The sequence below is a fragment of the Diadema antillarum genome, unplaced genomic scaffold (assembly GCF_040938485.1).
Source record: "Diadema antillarum isolate AM-2024a unplaced genomic scaffold, OU_Dant_1.0 seq00000850_RagTag, whole genome shotgun sequence".
Lineage (NCBI taxonomy): Eukaryota > Metazoa > Echinodermata > Echinoidea > Diadematoida > Diadematidae > Diadema > Diadema antillarum.
The window spans coordinates 827,774-848,516 of NW_027271723.1; the positions used below are offsets into that span (position 1 = coordinate 827,774).

The following is a 20,743-nucleotide window of genomic DNA, read 5'->3' on the forward strand; positions in this document are numbered from 1 at the left end:
ATGTGATAAGTCTTATTTGTTGGTCAATAATTACAACCCCTGCATCCTTCAAATTCTTGACTGCAAAATGTTAACACTGAGTTTATAACTGTACATGATTTTGATTCAAAGAATATATAGTTCTTGAATTTGTTTTACAAATTTAGTGAAGCTTCATGTGCAGTCGGATAAATGAGTGTGTATCACTTTATGATTTGTGATTATAATAAGAGTAGATTTTCACTTTAAGATATTCAAAGTAACCAGAGAGAAGCAAGAAAAAAGTGCTAACAAACACACAAACACGCACACACAAACACACACACACACAAACGAGAACACCCCAGAAAGAGACAAACTCAAAGGCCCGAATTCATGAAGATGGTACAAATGAAACCATGGTTTAAACCATGGACAAAAACCATGGAGCGCCAAGTGTCGCATAGAATATTTCGTTATGAAATCAGTCATTTCATGGAATCATTATTTTGTAACAAAATGACAACATTTTGTCACTAAATGAACATTTCCTCCACGAAATGATAATTTTGTTAAAACGGTCATTTTGTTGACAAAATGACCAATTTCGTAACAAAATATTCCGTGTGACACTTGGCGCTCCATGGTTTTTGTCCATGGTTTAAATCATGGTTTCATTTGTACCACCTTCGTGAATTCGGGCCAAAATGTACTTGTGTTCATTTTTGATAGTGGACATTATGTTCATGTATTTGTGAGAGGAAATGTGTAATCATATTTAGCATGTGTGGAAAAGTAAAATTCATGTATTTATTATTCCTTTAAGCTTTTCGACCACTGACAATCTTCAAAACGGCAGAACAAGTTTCATGTAAAGGCGGAAAATGTTTACTAGTACTTAATAATCTAGGAAATAAGAACAATTCAGACATGATTTTCTTTTTTTCTTCTTCTTTTAATATTCTTCCAACTAACATTTCCTTTCGAATTACATGTATTTACAGAGCAAACAAGCGTAACTACAATTCATTTTTTAAAAAATGGATTACCATGAATCTTGAATTGCTTTTATCTTCAGTGTTAGGATTAGGATTTCAGGATTAGTTCAGCTATTTTGAACATTATTTTTTCCCCTCGATAATGGGAAAAAAAGTTGTCAAGAGTGTTCACGCTAAGTGTTCCACTGCACAAGGGGAGAAAACCCCTTGCAAATTTTGAACAACTCAATTATGACGGCGACTACAGACTTTCTTAATTGAAGACCAGCCCCTTTTCACCACATTCTTGGGTCGGGGCAGACTACTCCTGTGATTGGCCAGTCGAAAGCTCTCCCCGTGAAAATCAGGAATCATTGGTGGAACTGCAGAGGCGGTATTCATGCGCGTGTTTACTTGTGCGTTCCCTGGTTGCGCACATTGTGCGCGCACCGGCAAGTCCGCGCTGGTTTGATCCGGTTTAATCAGGCTCTGACCGCCTTTTAGTGCGTCTTCCCTATTCTCACGGGATGGAAAAGTGACGGGGCGGGAACGAACTGTGGGCCGCACCCGAGTCGTCTGTCGCCTGATTTCGCACATTTTATCGCGAAACAAGTCGTGAGCCGCTTCCAAGTCCCTGAGTTTGGTCTGTAACTGTATCTCGAGTTCGTCGACCTCGAACTGACGTATCTGGCTCTCATCGAGCGCTGCGATGGCATCGTCGACGATCGACGTCGGCATCAGCATGCTCGACAGTCTCGGAGACCTTTCGTGTTCAGCCTTCAGCTTCTTGAAGTCCCGCATCATCTCGTGGTCGGTGTAACCATTTCTGTCGCGATTGATCGGGCGCAGGTTTTCGTCCCACCTGTGATTACGTCTTCCCGCCACATATCGTTGCCTATATACATGATAATGACACAAGTCGATGATATTGATCAGTGTGTGTTTGCAACCATATTTTAACGCAACAATCACTGTGAGCGTGTGTATGCTGACTAGAAATTTCGCCATAGATGGAGACTGGTATGCCTCCGTCATATTGCATTATTTTCCTAATAGGTGGTATGCGTACACCTTGACAATGTTAGATGACTGTACCACATGATTGGCAAGATACTGAATGGACATGTTTGAAAGTTTTATGGCACAATCCCATAATGTGTTGAGTGGTTAAACATTCCTTGAACCAAGTTTCATTGGGATAGCAAAATTGTTTATTCGGGAATGTAGCGTTTTTACTTATTGACCTTTGGCCCTTGCCCTTTCACCACATGGCCCACATTTTTTTTTAAATAATCACTAACTGGTAATTTATATTTTACGTAGACACAAACATATGCCTGATATATTTATATAAATATATATGTATATATATATATACTGTATAGGCCTATATCAAATTTTCAAGACGATACTTTGAGATATTTTCAAATATGGGGAAGATACTAGTAGAGAGATTTATCATTTTGACGACCTTTGACCCCATTGACCAAATCTTTCCCTGATACAGAATCATTTTGCAGCAATGTTTGTAGGCCTATAGACCTTACCCAATTTGAACTAAGTGTAGGCATTCGAAATCATTTCCAAGGTATGGAGAAAATAATGTAATATCAGCATTTAATAGTATAATTTTAGCATCTTAACCTGACTTTTGATCTTTGACCCTTGACCCCATGACCCAAAACTTCCCAAGAGAATCACTGTCAGGTATTATATACATGAATATTGCACATGTATAAGTACAGTACTACAGTGTACTATGAAGAAACCTTGAACCATTTTCGTGATATGGAGAAAAAATGGAGTACATGTACTTGCATTTTCACTTGAGCTTAAACCTATGACCCATGGCCCAAACATTTCCTAGATATTCTTTAAAATCGATTACCGAAGGACGGACGGACGGACGACCCAACATGGTAATGCCTCAGGCGACACTTTGTTGCGGAGGCATTAAAACAAGACAAAACAAAACAAAACACCAAACAGTTCAACGCACACAAATAAGCCAGTTCGGAGAAAGCTCATGTGCACATGGGTACAAATGACCTTTCATTTTTCTCAGTTGGTTAGGCACTTCACTCTATTCAAAGCGACATAATGCAGCAGCTTGCCCAACATAGCAATTTATGGAACTCGTGTTCTAACAAAGAATGAACCTGCGTAGATGAAGTGACCAGAATGGTTCGTCAATCAACACTTTGGGAAGCATCCATTTCATTGTGCTGTTTTGAATACATTAACAAACTTTTTCTGATAACATTGCCGAATACCAGGCTTGTTGTCAGGTGGATGTACTGGCAGGCACCATTTATAGGGATTACATGAATAATCATGCCTAACATTGCAAATGCATCTCAGTGAAATCAAAAACCAACCTGTCTCTTGGTACAAATGACCTTTTTTGCTCATGCTCAAACTGGAACCCCGAACCAACGGCGTAGCCAGGACTCTAGTTTCATCTTAGGGGGGGCGGTTAGTCTGCGAGGGAGCGAAGCGACCGAGCCCGAGCGAGCGTAGCGAGCGAGGGGGGGAGGGTGTGGGAGGGGGGTTTCCCCCCTCCCACGGTAAGAACTTTTTGCATTTTGATGTTGTAAATGGTGCAATTTGATGCATGTTTTTGCGCGTTTTATCGACGTGAAACAGTCCCACTTGTTCATGGTAGCAGTTTATTTTGACGTAGATTAATGTTGAACAATTTGCCTATAAAATGGAATAATTCAGATACACTTCTTGTATTGATTCTTTTCACTGAATATCATGAACGCGACTGAACCCGAGCGAGCGGAGCGAGCGAGGGGGGAGGGGAGGGTGTGGGAGGGGGGTGTCCCCCTTCCCACAGTAAGAACTTTTTGCATTTTGATGTTGCAAATGGTGCAATTTGATGCATGTTTTTTGCGCGTTTTATCGACGTGAAACAGTCCCACTTGTTTATGGTAGCACTTTATTTTAATGTAGATTATTATTGAACAATTTACCTATAAAATGGTATAATTCAGCTACACTTCTTGTATTGATTCTTTTCACTGAATATCATGAACGCGACTGAACCCGAGCGAGCCCGAGCGAGCGAGGGGGGAGGGGAGGGTGTGGGAGGGGGGGGGGGGGGGTGTCCCCCTCCCACGGTAAGAACTTTTTGCATTTTGATGTTGCAAATGGCGCAATTTGATGCATGTTTTTGCGCGTTTTATCGACGTGAAACAGTCCCACTTGTTTATGGTAGCACTTTATTTTGATGTAGATTATTATTGAACAATTTGCCTATAAAATGGTATAATTTAGATACACTTCTTGTATTATTTCTTTTCATTGAATATTATGAACACGACTGAACCCGAGCGAGCAGAGCGAGCGAGGGGGTAGGGGAGGGTGTGGGAGGGGGGTGTCCCCCCTCCCACGGTAAGAACTTTTTGCATTTTGATGTTGCAAATGGTGCAATTTGATGCATGTTTTTGCGCGTTTTATCGACGTGAAACAGTCCCACTTGTTTATGGTAGCACTTTATTTTGATGTAGATTATTATTGAACAATTTGCCTATAAAATGGTAAAATTTAGATACATTTCTCGTATTAATTCTTTTCATTGAATATTATGAACGCGACTGAACCCGAGCGAGCGGAGCGAGCGAGGGGGTAGGGAAGGGTGTGGGAGGGGGGTGTCCCCCCCCCCCCCACAGTAAGAACTTTTTGCATTTTGATGTTGCAAATGGCGCAATTTGATGCATGTTTTTGCGCGTTTTATAGACGTGAAACAGTCCCACTTGTTTAAGGTAGCAGTAGACTATATTTTAGTGTAGATTATTATTGAACAATTTACCTATAAAATGGTATAATTTAGATACACTTCTTGTATTAATTCTTTTCACTGAATATCATGAACGCGACTGAACCCGAGCGAGCGGAGCGAGCGAGGGGGGAGGGGAGGGTGTGGGAGGGGGGGATGCCCCCCCTCCCACGGTAAGACCTTTTTGCATTTTGATGTTGCAAATGGTGCAATTTGATGCATGTTTTTGCGCTTTTTATAGACGTGAAGCATTCCCACTTGTTTAAGGTAGCAGTATATTTTAGTGTAGATTATTATTGACCAATTTGCCTATAAAATGGTATAATTTAGATACACTTCTTGTATTAATTCTTTTCACTGAATATCATGAACGCGACTGAACCCGAGCGAGCGGAGCGAGCGAGGGGGGAGGGGAGGGTGTGGGAGGGGGGGGGGGGTGTCCCCCCTCCCACGGTAAGAACTTTTTGCATTTTGATGTTGCAAATGGCGCAATTTGATGCATGTTTTTGCGCGTTTTATCGACGTGAAACAGTCCCACTTGTTTAAGGTAGCAGTATATTTTAGTGTAGATTATTATTGAACAATTTACCTATAAAATGGTATAATTTAGATACACTTCTTGTATTAATTCTTTTCACTGAATATCATGAACGCGACTGAACCCGAGCGAGCGGAGCGAGCGAGGGGGGAGGGAAGGGTGTGGGAGGGGGGTGTCCCCCCCCCCCCCCCCACAGTAAGAACTTTTTGCATTTTGATGTTGCAAATGGCGCAATTTGATGCATGTTTTTGCGCGTTTTATAGACGTGAAACAGTCCCACTTGTTTAAGGTAGCAGTAGGTCTATATTTTAGTGTAGATTATTATTGAACAATTTACCTATAAAATGGTATAATTTAGATACACTTCTTGTAGTAATTCTTTTCACTGAATATCATGAACGCGACTGAACCCGAGCGAGCGGAGCGAGCGAGGGGGGAGGGGAGGGTGTGGGAGGGGGGGATGTCCCCCCTCCCACGGTAAGACCTTTTTGCATTTTGATGTTGCAAATGGTGCAATTTGATGCATGTTTTTGCGCGTTTTATAGACGTGAAGCATTCCCACTTGTTTAAGGTAGCAGTATATTTTAGTGTAGATTATTATTGACCAATTTGCCTATAAAATGGTATAATTTAGATACACTTCTTGTATTAATTCTTTTCACTGAATATCATGAACGCGACTGAACCCGAGCGAGCGGAGCGAGCGAGGGGGGAGGGGAGGGTGTGGGAGGGGGGGGGGTGTCCCCCCTCCCACGGTAAGAACTTTTTGCATTTTGATGTTGCAAATGGCGCAATTTGATGCATGTTTTTGCGCGTTTTATAGACGTGAAACAGTCCCACTTGTTTAAGGTAGCAGTATATTTTAGTGTAGATTATTATTGAACAATTTACCTATAAAATGGTATAATTTAGATACACTTCTTGTATTAATTCTTTTCACTGAATATCATGAACGCGACTGAACCCGAGCGAGCGGAGCGAGCGAGGGGGGAGGGGAGGGTGTGGGAGGGGGGGGGGGGGGTGTCCCCCCTCCCACGGTAAGAACTTTTTGCATTTTGATGTTGCAAATGGTGCAATTTGATGCATGTTTTTGCGCGTTTTATCGACGTGAAGCATTCCCACTTGTTTAAGGTAGCAGTATATTTTAATGTAGATTATTATTGAACAATTTGCCTATAAAATGGTATAATTTAGATACACTTCTTGTATTAATTCTTTTCACTGAATATCATGAACGCGACTGAACCCGAGCGAGCGGAGCGAGCGAGGGGGGAGGGGAGGGTGTGGGAGGGGGGGGGGTGTCCCCCCTCCCACGGTAAGAACTTTTTGCATTTTGATGTTGCAAATGGTGCAATTTTATGCATGTTTTTGCGTGTTTTAACGAGTTGAAACAGTCCCACTTGTTTAAGGTTGCAGTATATTTTAGTGTAGATTATTATTGAACAATTTGCCTATAAAATGGTATAATCTAAATACACTAGTCTTCTTGTATTAATTCTTACACTGAATATCATGAATGCTGTCTGTTCAGCAATCAAACAGAAAAAAGCATGCACACGAGGGTGTAGATAGGGGCATATCCCCTCCCACACGAAGGTGATTTTGCGTTTTCAGACCTGAAATTCAGCGATCTGGTGCAAATTTTTGGTGCAATACTTTTTCATCGAAGTGTTAAATTCACGGAATTTAGCTCTTATTCTGAATGTGCACCATCTGTGCGTATGTATAAAGTCTAGTAAGGTAGAGCTTAGGGGAAGGGGGATTCCCCCTCCCGCTCGCGGAGCTTTTGCGTTTTTAGAATTGAAATAAAGCGATCTGGGTATAGCCACAGTCTACTTCTTTGCATGGCGGGGGGGGGGGGGGAGCAGGGAGAAGGCGTGGGCGAGTGTTATCTCCACCCTCCCTTCCGATGGAGCTTTTATCTTTTTAAGGTTGAAATTGAGATATCTCGTATACGCATATTTGATGGAATCAACATTTGGGAAATCACCAAAAAAAAAAAAAAAAAAAAAAACTGATGGGGGGGGGGGTTGAGGGAGGAAAGGGTCGATTAAAAGGGGAAATTCCCCTTAAACATGAGGGAACCTTCAGTTTTCGGAATATAAGTGATAAGTCTTGTGCACTCAGAATTATTCAGAATTTTTTGTAAATCTAAAAAGTGTACTTAGCTAGGGAAAGAGGCACAGAGGGGGAGGGTTTGGGAGGGGGATACCCCCTCCCAAGCACGAGAGATTTTGCATATTTTGAATTGAAATTCAACGATCTGGTGCACACTTTGAGTGAAATATTCAAAAAAAAAATTTCTTATTTGATGAAAGGTTGCAAAGGAGACCCGCTTCATGTGCATGCATACAGTATACACGCATTTTTTTTCCGCCTCCCAAATCCCCGGTCCAAATCTTAGGGGGGGGGGGGGGGGGGGGGGGGGGCGACCGCCCCCATCGCCCCCCCCCCCCCCCCCCCCCCCTGGCTACGCCAGTGCCCCGAACTGGCTTATACACATGCACAACCCAAACACAAAACCTAAACCACATAAAGGAACAAACAGTATCTAATCACGAAACGGAAAAGAGATGTCGCCGCCTGGAAAGGGCTTAGAACGAGCCGTTTTATTTTTCCCCTTTACTGTACGTGGTGTTGGCTCATTTGGTTTAGCCATGGATTTCAATATCTGTAGACGCAAGTCGCAAAATATGAGTGAGGCAAATTTTCAGTATGAACCTGTAGGCCCTACTAAGACTGTTTAGGTGGACATGTTGGAGATTTTCGATAAGACGTGAGACATAAAACAAATTTGTGTTTCATAGGAGTTTTAAGTTTTTAAATCTTCTACAGTGTATTTGATAGCCGCACTTTACATCAATCATGCATCCAACATTTTCGTCAGCGTTTGCTGCATAGATTTTTTATATTAAAGGCATACTTTCACACTTATTGTGAATATTCTTTGTTAACGCGAAACACCTCTCGATGTTCACGTTAACTTGCGTGTACAGAGTACAGACAAACGCACGGGATTTATGTAGAAGCCTCAGAATGTGGTATCCTATTTATTGCTATCAAGAAGAAAGTTATTTGTGATATTGGAAGTCGTAATTTAGGTAACCACAATTATAGGCCTACGTTATCTTCACATTGGTCTGTGCGGATATAGTCACTGCTTCGATAATTCAGCAACTACAGCCCAATCCACACAAGTCATTGCACAGTTACAACTTTATAACAATTTGCTTGGAATATAGGGTGCACAATCTACTGTAGGCCTATTCTACTTAAATCATTAACAAACAATTAAGTGGGCGACGATTTGTCGATGTAATTTATGTGCAAGTCAGTTATACTGCTAGGAGACTAATGCAAATGGTGACGATATTATCTCCTCAGTTAATATGTATAATGCTCGTCTCCTGTGTGATTGTCAATAATCGAATATCTCTGCTAGGCGTGAAATATATGAAATATTTAGTCCAATGTTCACATCGACATCCTACGTCCAATTTTAGAGAATCTCCTACCGATTTTTACCCCAATTCATTCAAGACAATTTGATAATGAAGTGACCAACTAGGTGATTTTACAGAAAGAAAAAAAAAAGGAAAGTCACAAGAATAGCTTACCACTCGAGGTAATTTCTGATGTCCGAGAACAAGTTTGTCAGCTCCCCGTCATTGTCCCTAGCACGAAGCTGACATTTCTTCACCCGATCCACGAGACTCAACGTCGTTCGCCATTGGTGCGATTCTGTTTAAGTTGATGAAAGTTCAATATTCAAATTGGCCACAATGATGCATACGTTCTGAACAGTCTAGGTGACAACTGCAGTAATAGATGTTGTAAATATACATGTGGAACTGATATAATGCTGGTACCATGATACATGCATGAATATATTACGGTGTACCAGTGTAGACTTATAAGATTAGAGCTATACCTTGAAGTAACAAAATAATACATTAAAAAAAAAACAATAATTGGAGTATAGTGGGGACATTAAATGTACAGTGTAGGCCTGGTGAGAATGACTAGTACGACTTTATGACCAATAATAAATGAAAATGACTCCAAATGGCATATTGTCAATCTATGGGTTATATACTACAAGAGCATAATATAATTATAGTCGATAAACTTGTTCGTTGCTACACGTCATCTTGAAATCACTGTATAATTCAGTATTTTACCTGTGATGAATTCCAGAGACATTGTGGCCGTAGACTTATTTTAAGTGTTTACAAATTTTTAATTGAGAGTTGTCACATTCTCAACGTCCTTATATTGATGAGATGCTGTGTAGCTTTGGTGTATAGGGTACGGTGGTTGCTCGGATCGTGGGAACTTATTGTTTAGCCTATACTGGTGGTGATAAGTGCGATATGCATAGTGTTATCTCGTCTGTTGCTAAGCAAGCTATCAAGTATGCCTACTGCAGCTAGCAGTCAGTACACACGTAAAAATACGCACATTGATGTGACGTAATTACTTCCGCGCGCGGAGATACATACCGGCTATTGTGACGCGCAGCTCCAGATACTGGCTAATGTGACGCCACACTATTACGTCACAGAGACAAGTGCGAAAGTGTGACAAGACCGTGCTTATCACTCGGAACTTTCTTCCGTTCTCGCCAAACTGTTTATAATTTCTCAATGCCCTTTGATAAGATGCCATGAGAAAGTGATAAAGCCAATGTCGCAATATCAAAGCACAAAATGTGGGTCTTATAATGATAATGAATAACATTTATATAGCGCTTAATACTGATGTTTCTAAGCGCATCAATCCGGAAAAAGAAAAGAAGAAAATATAACGTAAAAGTAAAATACAGCATTATGTACATATTATGATACAACGACAGCAACAACAACAACAACAGAATTAAGGTTGTGTAAACAGATAAGTTTTCAACAATGACTTGAACCTATCAACATTTTCCGCATTACGAATATAAAGAGGGAGTTTATTCCAAAGAAGTGGAGAAATAACAGAAAAGGCCCTATCACCATAACGGGTACAGGTGTGGGGACCACGTGATAACTGGAGAGTGGAGGAAGAACGGAGAGAACGGGTTGAAGTGGAGGAGCGGAAGGAAATTAAGTCTTTAAGATAAGATGGGGCAAGATTATTGCATATCTTGTAAACAATGAGGAGGATTTTAAAGGTGATACGTTGATGAATATATAAAAGTTAGGCGTAATATTATTAATTTGGAAAGTAGGAACAAGAGGCGTGGATTCCGCTAATATCCACATCAGATTAGTTCATTTCATTCATCAATAAGTCATTTTATTTTACTTAAACAAGGCAAAGACATGGCATGGATGAAATAACGAGTAAAACAATAAAATTGTAATAATCTCATGACCAATACAACGCCAGCTGCTTTCAGCAAGTTTAGGTATAGGCCTATATCACTCAGCCTAAGAACCATACATTCCGGATCCCATATTTTTAGTCATTCCTAACGGGTTGAAAATATCTTTTCTAAACTTCAACGAAATCTTCATTTGCACACACTACAGGTACAGGGCTGCCTTCCTATAGCCTACATCACTTTTTGGTTGTCTAATGTCATTTGTCTTGTCGTCGGTTTTCCAATTTTATGAGAACTCAGGTGATGTGGAAGATTCCTGTTTCCTCAGAGTATTTCACAAAGCAGGCCAACGATCCCGTTATCTGTCATTAAATGTAAAGAAAAAACAAACAAACAACAACAATGATAATAACAGCAACAACAACAACGAAACCGTCGTTTTATGCGATCCCAAATGTTCGGCAAAACGTAAACATTGAGTTCAGATACATGTCATGTATAAACCTTTTTGGCCACTTTATGAGAACTTTTCAAAAAATAAAACAATAACAACATCGTTTTATGCGATCCCAAATGTTTGGCGAAACTTTAATTGTTGATTACTGCATAGTAAATGGTGATAATTGAGGTCATTATGTATTTCTCTCTCGGGCTCCTCCACTCCACAAAATAAAATACGCTCAAAGGATTCATTGTGTCTTGGTTAACTGTGTCAGACAAATCGAGGCGCGCTGTTTGTTTGCAAAGATGGGAATTCTGTCCAAACAGCTTTTATTGCTCGAGCTGGGAGATCGGCGCATGTGAAGTTCTAGTCATAACTCCATTATCGTAAAAATCGAAGAGTAATGATCTAACTGATTTTATTAGCCTCGAAACGACAAAATCGGCGGCGTTACTGTGACGTTAATAAATGTCATAATCGTGCCCCAATACACCGTTACGTGTATTTTAGTAGGGCTGTAAGACGACGGCAATGGCGTTTGATTGAGTTATAGCATCATCAAATCCCGAACGAGTTTATAGTTACTTGTGTCATTCATTCATTTGTCACGAACCTACACTGCATGATATAACCACGCCCTTGAACGTGATGTCACATGAAAGTTGCTCTCACATATATATTATGACGTCATCGTGGTTTGAATGTCAGTTTGTAATGTAAGGTTGTGTAGGAATGTGCGCTCGTTTATCACTGCCATATGTCACAGTGAACTGTGATTGCAGAAAGCAGGGTCACAATAAATAACTGCAATACGTGCACTATGTAGGCTACCCCAAAATTCAGGAAAACGGCTCAAATATTGACGTAGATGTCCTCCATCTGTCCCACGTGGAGCTAATGATGTAAAAGTATATAATGTGGACAAGAAATATCACCAACTCAACTTCTTTGATGATTGCGAGAGTGCATCGTTATAAAATGTAGCATGGACTAAGACAGAACATTGATAAACTATTTATGGACATGGAATAATATGCCAGTAAAGATCTCACTTCTTATGACTTGTTAGTTATAAAAATACAGTTTTTGACACTTGTTGTCACTAACTTCAATGCGCATACAATTTGAATGAAGAATGATCATGACAGTGCCCCCCCGGAAAAGAAGAAAAAAGAAAGAAATATGACTTTATCAACAGAATACAATCTAACAACTTGACGAAGATATTTTGCTCTGCTCGACCGGGAATAATATTGTACAATAAATAATTGATATCATGTTAGAACACTTGAAAGTGAGTCAACTATTGTCACTGTTAAAAAAAAAAAAAGAATACCAATGAGAAGGACAGGAGGGGAGTTGATTAACGACTTCTTCCCAGCTTAAAATTCCCTCTCGGCATTTCTTGACGCAGAACAGGTTACATGTTTAGCCAAGAGAAACACAAAATGGAAAGCCGTAGGAGAATGTTAACAGTCGCACAAGCCTTCGCGAATGCCGAGCATCGTGCGGCGGCCTATAATACCTTCATAATTCATTCACCTTGGCCGAAAAACACTGTCAGAGCAAAATAAATACAGTTCCGAGACCGTCACTCGGCCGATGAAATATTGGACAAGGCAAGTCCTTGCGGCGAGCTAAGTGGGAAAGGATGACGAAACGACGGAGACAAGATTAGAAAAAGAGACGCGGGGGATGACAGGCTGGTACTCCGAAACAATCCCGCAAGCTGGTCTCTGAGGATACAATGAGGGCGCGCTACTATCTTTAAATCAATTAAAATCAGCATACCAACGAGTAAATGTATCTAAGATGGAGAATGAATACAAACATTATTGGATTAACCGACGATTAGTTACACAGATGACATGAATATGTGGCTTATCTGTTCTTGTTTTTGTTAGTGTTGTTTAGAGGAATAAACATGTGTCTGTCATTAGATAGAAAGTGAAAGCATAGCTCCGAGGTCAAGGGTCAGGTTCATTAGCTCCGCCCCTTTTGAAAGAGACGGATTTCAAGTTAGTTTGTTTGCTTGTTTTTTATTCCCGTCATAAAACATAGGCCTACATACAGATATAAAAATACATCATAAGGTACAAAGAAAATGATACGTGCATAAAATGAAACATACATACATAGCAAACGAAAAGTATGACACATCATCAATATACAAAAAAGAATAGAATGAGGGTTTAGACAAAGATAATACATTTGTATAACGGCTGGATAGCCCATAATTATCTGCAAGTCAAAGAGTCAGTACCGTTATTGACTTTTTTGTTCACTTGTCCCGGCATTCGAAGACTTCCATTTGTACATTTACGAGATGATTGTTTTCTAGATTGTACTAATCGAAGGTTGACTTTATCACATGCAGAGATCGATGGACAAGCATTTACACAAACACTTGCTGCATTTTAACGCTTGTTGAGGGAAAATAATGGAGCAAAATCAAATGGATTCCATACACGTGAGCGCTTACTCGGAGAAAAAAAAAGATCTTATTCAGAGGAAGGTACTCTCTCAATAGCACATGATACTTCAAGAGGAGAGATAAGGCAAACGAAGAAAAAAAATGAGTGAGTGAGAAAGAGAGAGAGAGAGAGGGGGGGGGGGCAATATAGGCAGTTTAGAAGATGAAGATCAACATGGGGAGGCAGATTGACGGACTGACAAATATGCGAGTGTATACCTGTGAGCAAGGGACATTTTTAGCCTGAGAGATTTATCATGGTTTTGCTTGGGCTGAAAAATAATCAAACGAATGACCTCAGCAAGAACTACATTCAATAGTTGACTGAAGTATCACCCGCTTTACCTGCTCAGCGGAGCGACTGGGGCATAATAATATAGCTCCAGTTGGGCGGGGTTCTGTCCGTCAGTTTCGTCAGTGTATCTTTGAAGTTCTGGTAAACTGTTCTGGTAACTGTAAACTGATCAGTAACACCGTCTCAACTTCCATACCAGTAGCTAAAGGGACTACAGGGAGTAAAGTGTTAACGTGTGATACATGAAGAGTTTGATCACAAAAGGGCTTAACTCCATTCATGTTAATTTGATATATTTGCGATTACAGCTCCTACAAAAAAAAAATCATAACATGAGATATTTGTAACCATTAACGTCAAGAATATTCCGTGTTACCATTGGAAAAATTTGATTTTGCTGTCTGATGGAGGATTTTCTTTAACGAGGAGGACGAGTCCCGAGTATATATACTCGGGCAGGGGTCTACGTTATAAAAATTTCATTATTATTATTATTATTATTATTATTATTATTATTATTATTATTATTATTATGGGAAATGCGTGTTGTAGCAAAGTTAGTCCGTCCTCAACGGGTTAAATTGTTGAAAAACGACGCCCAACCAATTATTTTGCGATCAATCTCTTCATAATCCACCTCAGAAGGCTCCTTCCCGTATTCATGCAATGCGCCCCAGATTTATCGAGCAGATTACGTATGATTTCTATGAATATGGCTATTACGTCTACTTGAAAGCTGCATAATAATAGTACCTTATCTTGCAGCAAGTGTATTGATGACGCTCTGTTTGTCGTGTAAAATCGTGACCACCAAAACATGACAGTCTCTTTCTGCTTACAGTTTGTTCTCACTTATTTTCTATTAGTCATGTCAAGGGAAGCAGGATTTTCAAAAGGTTTCGTTTGTCTTTGCGGAAACATGACGGTCATATTCTTTAAGCTATTGTTGTTATTATTATTACTACTACTACTACTTCTTTTATGATTATTATCATTATCATTATTATTATCATTATTATTATTATTTATTATTATTATTATTATTATTATTATTATTATTATTATTATTATTATTATTATTATTATTATTATTATTATTATTATTATCATTATTATCACTATTATTATTATTATTATTAGTAGTAGTAGTAGTAGTAGTAGTAGTAGTAGTAGCAGCAGCAGCAGCAGCAGTAGTAGTAAAGCGAGGAACCCAAAACACACCGATCAGTGAGAACCTGATTGGCCGGGTTTTGTGATATGAGATTGGTGGCAAGAACAAAGGCGCGCTCTCAATCCGGTTTAATAAAAAGTCTATATTGAGATGTGGGTTTGGAACTTATATAAGGAACGAATAGAATTGACAGGAAACTGAGAGAATTCCTTGGGGGTCAGATTAATTAATTAATTGAATTGATTTCTCAGCAAATCGACTTCACTTTATATTGAGGTATCATCGCCAACGGTACATTATTTAGAATTTGAATTTGAATTTTAGTCTGAATTTCATTCCAAATTCATAAGTAGACCTACACGTTGAACGTTTCGAAATGTGACCGATGTATATACAATTTGTCATTGTGACACATCAGTCCTGGGTAATCTCAAAAGTTGTTATTGTTATTCATCTGATTTTGGTTGATCGAAACAGAGATTTCTGGTTTACTTAACAATTTACTGTCACATTGTTAGCTAGAGTTCTGCTGAGGTTAGATTATATAAGAGGTCTCTATTATCTCACAAAGCTGACTCCCCACCTCAACCAAAATTTTACACTCTCCCTTTAAAATATGATTGACTCAGACTTGGATTGTTTCAATTCTATTTGTATCTTTCTCGTTATAAAGTATATTTCCAAGTATTTTGACAGGTCATTGAGGGTCAATAAGGGGATTGCGCTGCTTCTAATTGTTGAGTATATCACATCACACGTTATCATGACATGAATAACCACACACAAACAATGGATCCCGATAATGAAAGACAGTGCTTTCAGCCAATGAGAAATATCCGTTTAAATGTGCGGGCTATTGTCATTTTTCAGGCCATCGCATTCCCGCGGGAATAGTTGTTGTCACGATAGGATGGAATCAACTTCCTCAAAAAATTAACTCGCTCAAGGTTCGCTCCTTTTGATTGTCTTCGGTTCCTGCGGAAGGATATACCTAAATGGCGCGTTTTCGTAGCAGTTCGATAACTCGACCACGATCCGCATTATTTTCCACTGGGTCTCGTAATATTCAGACCAGTAGTTATGCATGTGTGCAATACCGTAATTTGGTGATGAAAAGTTATGACTAATCAGCGAAACTACTGCCGGTTTGTGATCAAAACAATTGTGATGAACGTTTATTCGCTCCATTAGAATTTTCAGGGAAAAACCCCAAAACATATCTAACTTTAACATATACAGGCACACTGTCACACACAGATTTGTGGCCCATCTCATACTGGACAAATTAAAACATATTTTTATTGATATGAACAGAAAGTCTGACGATTATGCATAATATTACTTTCCGTTTGTTTTTTAGCTATCAATGTCAATTAAATTTATTGACTCCAGTCTTTCAGCTGGATCATGTCATACACAGAAGTATAGTGAAGTTGTTCATAATAGAATATTGTGCCGACTAAATCAAAATGCAATATCAATAGTTATGTTTATAGATAATATTGATATAACACATCTTTATATATATTTTCTATGTTAATGTTTGAGTTTCTGTGTCATATTTTTACACAGAGACTAAAGGATAAAGATAGAAAAAGACAGACAGAGATAGAAAGAGAGAGAGAGAGAGAGAGGGAGACCCTGAGAGCGTGGATAGGGGAGCTGGTCAGGAAAAGATAGACACATGCGGTATAGATGGAAAGATGAATGAAAAGATAGTGTATGTTTATGCATGTCTTGTTATCTTCATCTACAGAGGAGAGTTGTCACATAATCATGAATCAACAACCACCCACAAAACGTGCTTTTCCCGTTGTTTGCAGTTAGTGCTCCTTTCTAGCCGTGAGACAAATTGACGATCTGCCCGGATGGACAGTGTGGTAGTGATGGTTCGGCTGGGAACGTGTGTGCTGCCCTCTGTCGTATGTTTATCTGTCCATAATCATCTCTGAATACGGGCTATCACGGTTTGCGATGTTTACTATACACCGTCTAAATAGTCTGTCTGAATATTTCAGACGGGTTTCATCCCGATGTTTCGACGTTTTGTGAGCAGAGGTAACACGATGTGTGTGTTGCTTTATCATCATAACCTGCAGCAGCCTTTAGTTCGTCGGGCAGCTCATATTCATGAATCATTCGTGTTTACCCGAGTATTTTTCGTTGAGGACGAAACTGACAAATTTATCACCATCGCCGCTTGTGTTTTCGTGCTGTTTTAGGATTAACCTCCCCCGTCTTCACTGCTCATCCTTGTCTCTAACCGACCCCATCCCAACCTAAAAGCCATTTTGACAAGCTTTAGTTGACATTGCCTACATCTTCAAGTGCAATTCAACGCAATGCCAAGCTGGCCTTGATATGTCGTGTGAAATCAGACGAGTTGCATTATCTACCATTTGCAGATAAAACAAAAACCCAGCTTTAGTGTTTCAAAATAGTTCTAAAATGTGGGTTAGGGGTAGAAACAATCAATGTAGAAATTCTAACCAGTATAATCAATGCTAAGTATTTTTAAATATACAAAAAGTGAACAATAGTTATCATAAAATTGTTTCTATAGACTAAACCGTCTACAGTCATGGTTTAGTGAGAAAAATAGTGATATCTCCTTATATTTTAGGCTTTATTGCGAAATTCTTATATGATAGGATGTTTTGTGACGAAACTGACCTACACCATCCTGTACACATAATATATGCATCATAATGTTGTGATAACTCAAACATTTTTTTTTTAAACTACTGCTCCCAATGGTTAACAATATACCCTTAACATGGGGCAAAGTTCCAAATGTTATTTCACCGACTGGTGATGATGATCGCAACCACACATGCAAATTCGAAGAGGAATGAATTCAACATCTGACAGCTCTCCCATTTGGGTTGTAGACCAAAGACATTGAGAAGATCATCTAGTTGATTAGTCGATGATATGACAACTCAAATAATTCTTTGAAAATGAAATAAGGTTCGCTAAACCGAAAATAAAAAAAAAGTAGAAAAAGAAGAAGAAGAAGAGAAAAAAAATAGGAACCTTATTTTGGTCTCGGAATAACGAACTTTCGGAATAACGAACTTTTTCTTTTTCATTTTCAGATTAACCAATCTTCGGAATAACAAACCTTATATTTCAGTGGCGCATCTACGGGGGTGGTTGGGGTGGGGTTGGGGTGGGGGAGGGTAGGCTGTTTAACCTTCCCCGCCCCTTGGGCTGCCAAGTGAAAATGTGATGTGGAAACTGCTGCTTGATTTAAAAAGACGTTATCATGCACTGTTTTTCATGGTCTCCTTTGTGTTTGTACATGCCAGGTAAACATCACTTACGAGGGTTCAAAAACAGCCTAAACAAAACAAAAATAAAACAAATCTCCGAGAGCTTAACCCGCCCCTGTATTTCATTTTCGGTTTATGAATTTTTAACGAACCTTTGGCATAACGAACTGCAACCCGACAATGCTGCCTGTAAGGGTTGTTGCAGGAGGGCAAATAAAAGGCTCGAATCCAGGTTATCATATAACTGATTATCTAAAGGCCCAGAGCCACAACTTATGTCCTGCAATATTCCCGCATGCGGGAGACGAGCTCATATAACACTGCTCATTCTTTACGAGGTGATTAAAATTCTCTGACCATGGAGACAGTTTATGTCTACCTTCCAATGATCTGCCCGCTGCCCGAGAGGACGAAATGGTTTCTGCATATTCTTAAAAAGAAAAGGTGAGAAAAATGATTATGAAAACTACTTGAAAAATAAGCATGCTTTGACACATTAATGGGTACTGTTATTCATAGAATCATTTTGAAACGGCCACGCTCTATTTCAAAGCTTTATACACCTTGAATCTCGTTGATTTACAGTTTCGTTTAACGCCTCTCGACATTCATAATTCCATCGCCACTTCCTATACCCCACGGTCAGCTTCGATGTGAGCAAAAATAACCACTGCGAAGGCCACCCTCTGCTTGCACAGGGTGTATTTTGATTTCATGTTGCTGAATAGTTTGAGATAGGTTTGAATTTGAACTTGATTAACCCCAGAGTCACAAGCTCTGCGGAAGGGGGATATGATGTAAGATTTTGACATAATTATTTCACCCGGTTCATGCTGTTGTCGGAAGGAATTCCTGACGGATCCACATATTTTACAAGCCATTAACATGCTTTTCTGAGGGTCCCTTCATATTTGGCTAATAGGCCTATGATATTTTTCTTTGGGTTACCTGACATGGCAGGAGCAAGAGAAGGAAATTTCATCTTTGTGCTGCCAGCATGAAGCCAGGATTCTAGCATGTTTTTTTTTCTATTTTTTTATGGTCTGTTAAAACGTGAACAGTAAGAAGAATTACATCGAAATTGAATGGAAGAAATAATCCAATCTCAGTTATGTTAAACTCAAGTGCTTAACTCTTATGCAATTCTTTATTTTGTAAGAACAGGAAATGATTCTGGCAAAAGACATACATTTAAGAATGACAAAAACAACAAATAAACAAACAAAATTAATCGATGTGCGCAACGAAGAAGCAACACACAACATGTTCGATTTAAACTTTATATCGTAGACCTAATAGATTATCATAATCCCGAGTATTCATTATTATTCATATTCATATTTATGATATCACATGCATATTCATAATCATATTCATATCTATATTCATATCAGGGTTCATTTAATTTAATTGATTTCTTTTCCTTCACAGTAGTCATCTATCTTGCTAAATTGTCAACTAGATTTTGTCAGACTCCCGCCCACCTTGTATAAAAAATTACTGTATAGGCCCCTAACAAGTCTTCGATTTTCACAACCTTCATGTTGCTGACGTATATTCGGTAATTCGCCTCTTAAATGACAAACTTTAATGATTCATCAGAAAAAGGCAACTGTGTCCTTTCATACCTGCGAACTCCAAGCTTGTTTTCATAATCACTATAGTGAAATATGTCGTGCACGCAACTTTCCGTATCCCTTTGCAGAGAAAACGACACGGCTGTCAAAGGTTTTAGTAGGCGGTGTTGAAGTTCGTCTCCAGTGCTCTCATGTCAGATAATAAGGACACGGAAAATGTATTGTAATCCTTAAAAGCTCTGCTGTAAATGATTTAGTGTCCTTCTTCTGAGAGTGTGTCATGTTTTGTCTCATACCATCTTGATAATCAGCCTTCAAGATTCCCACCCTCGTGGACTATCGAGACTAGTCCCAGATCAATTGTCTACCCAATCACAAATCGTCTGCGATACCTTTCCACCCTACTTTTTTTTCTCGTGATAATTGACACAATAACATGTCACATTCATCACTTAGTCCCATTCATTAACTCCCATGTCTGGTCCTACTCATCACTGGTGTCATGTTTACCTTACCCTATCTTACTCACGGTGTGTCTTCTATAAACAATCTCTAGCGGGGTTTGGGTTGGAACATGTCACCTATCGTCTCGGACTAAAACCTCAACAATACTCACAGATGACATGTCGACCTTTCCTTGATGTTTTTATTACCTTCACACGATGGAAACAGAATTACAGAAACCTTTTTAGAACTTGCCTTGTCGAAATGACATCATCTTGTGGAAGAGTGTAGCAATTCAGTCAGCAGTCTGTAATATCCTAAATCTGGATGATGCTACACAGAGCTACTAATTTTTTCAATGATCACGCGTTAGAAAATTGTATTTGTTTCGTCTGAGAGAAGGAAAAAAATAAGGACTAATGACCAACATTATACAGTGGATTGGACTTTCTTATTTCATGACAGCCTAATCAAATAATGCTGAAAGTATGTTCGTGG

The 20,743-nt window shown here is 39.3% G+C and overlaps 1 protein-coding gene across 1 annotated transcript; it reads right to left on the reverse strand.

Annotated features, from left to right (window-relative positions):
- Nucleotides 1-1,181: 1,181 nt before the first annotated feature.
- LOC139740378 (uncharacterized) lies at nucleotides 1,182-9,460 on the reverse strand. The gene is made up of 3 exons (XM_071650971.1): nucleotides 9,439-9,460; nucleotides 8,875-8,998; nucleotides 1,182-1,830 (listed from the first exon to the last, which is right to left on the reverse strand). Exons 1-3 carry the CDS (start codon nucleotides 9,458-9,460, stop codon nucleotides 1,182-1,184), a joined length of 795 nt encoding a protein of 264 aa, XP_071507072.1.
- Between the last annotated feature and the right edge of the window lie 11,283 nt (nucleotides 9,461-20,743).

Excerpts from the sequence above, each read along its gene's own strand:
- LOC139740378 (XM_071650971.1), bottom strand. The coding sequence starts at position 9,460 with ATGTCTCTGGAATTCATCACAG. Across the intron at positions 8,999-9,438 it reads GTCTCTGGAATTCATCACAG|AATCGCACCAATGGCGAACG; the intron begins GTAAAATACTGA and ends CAACTTAAACAG. Across the intron at positions 1,831-8,874 it reads ATCAGAAATTACCTCGAGTG|GCAACGATATGTGGCGGGAA; the intron begins GTAAGCTATTCT and ends TCATGTATATAG.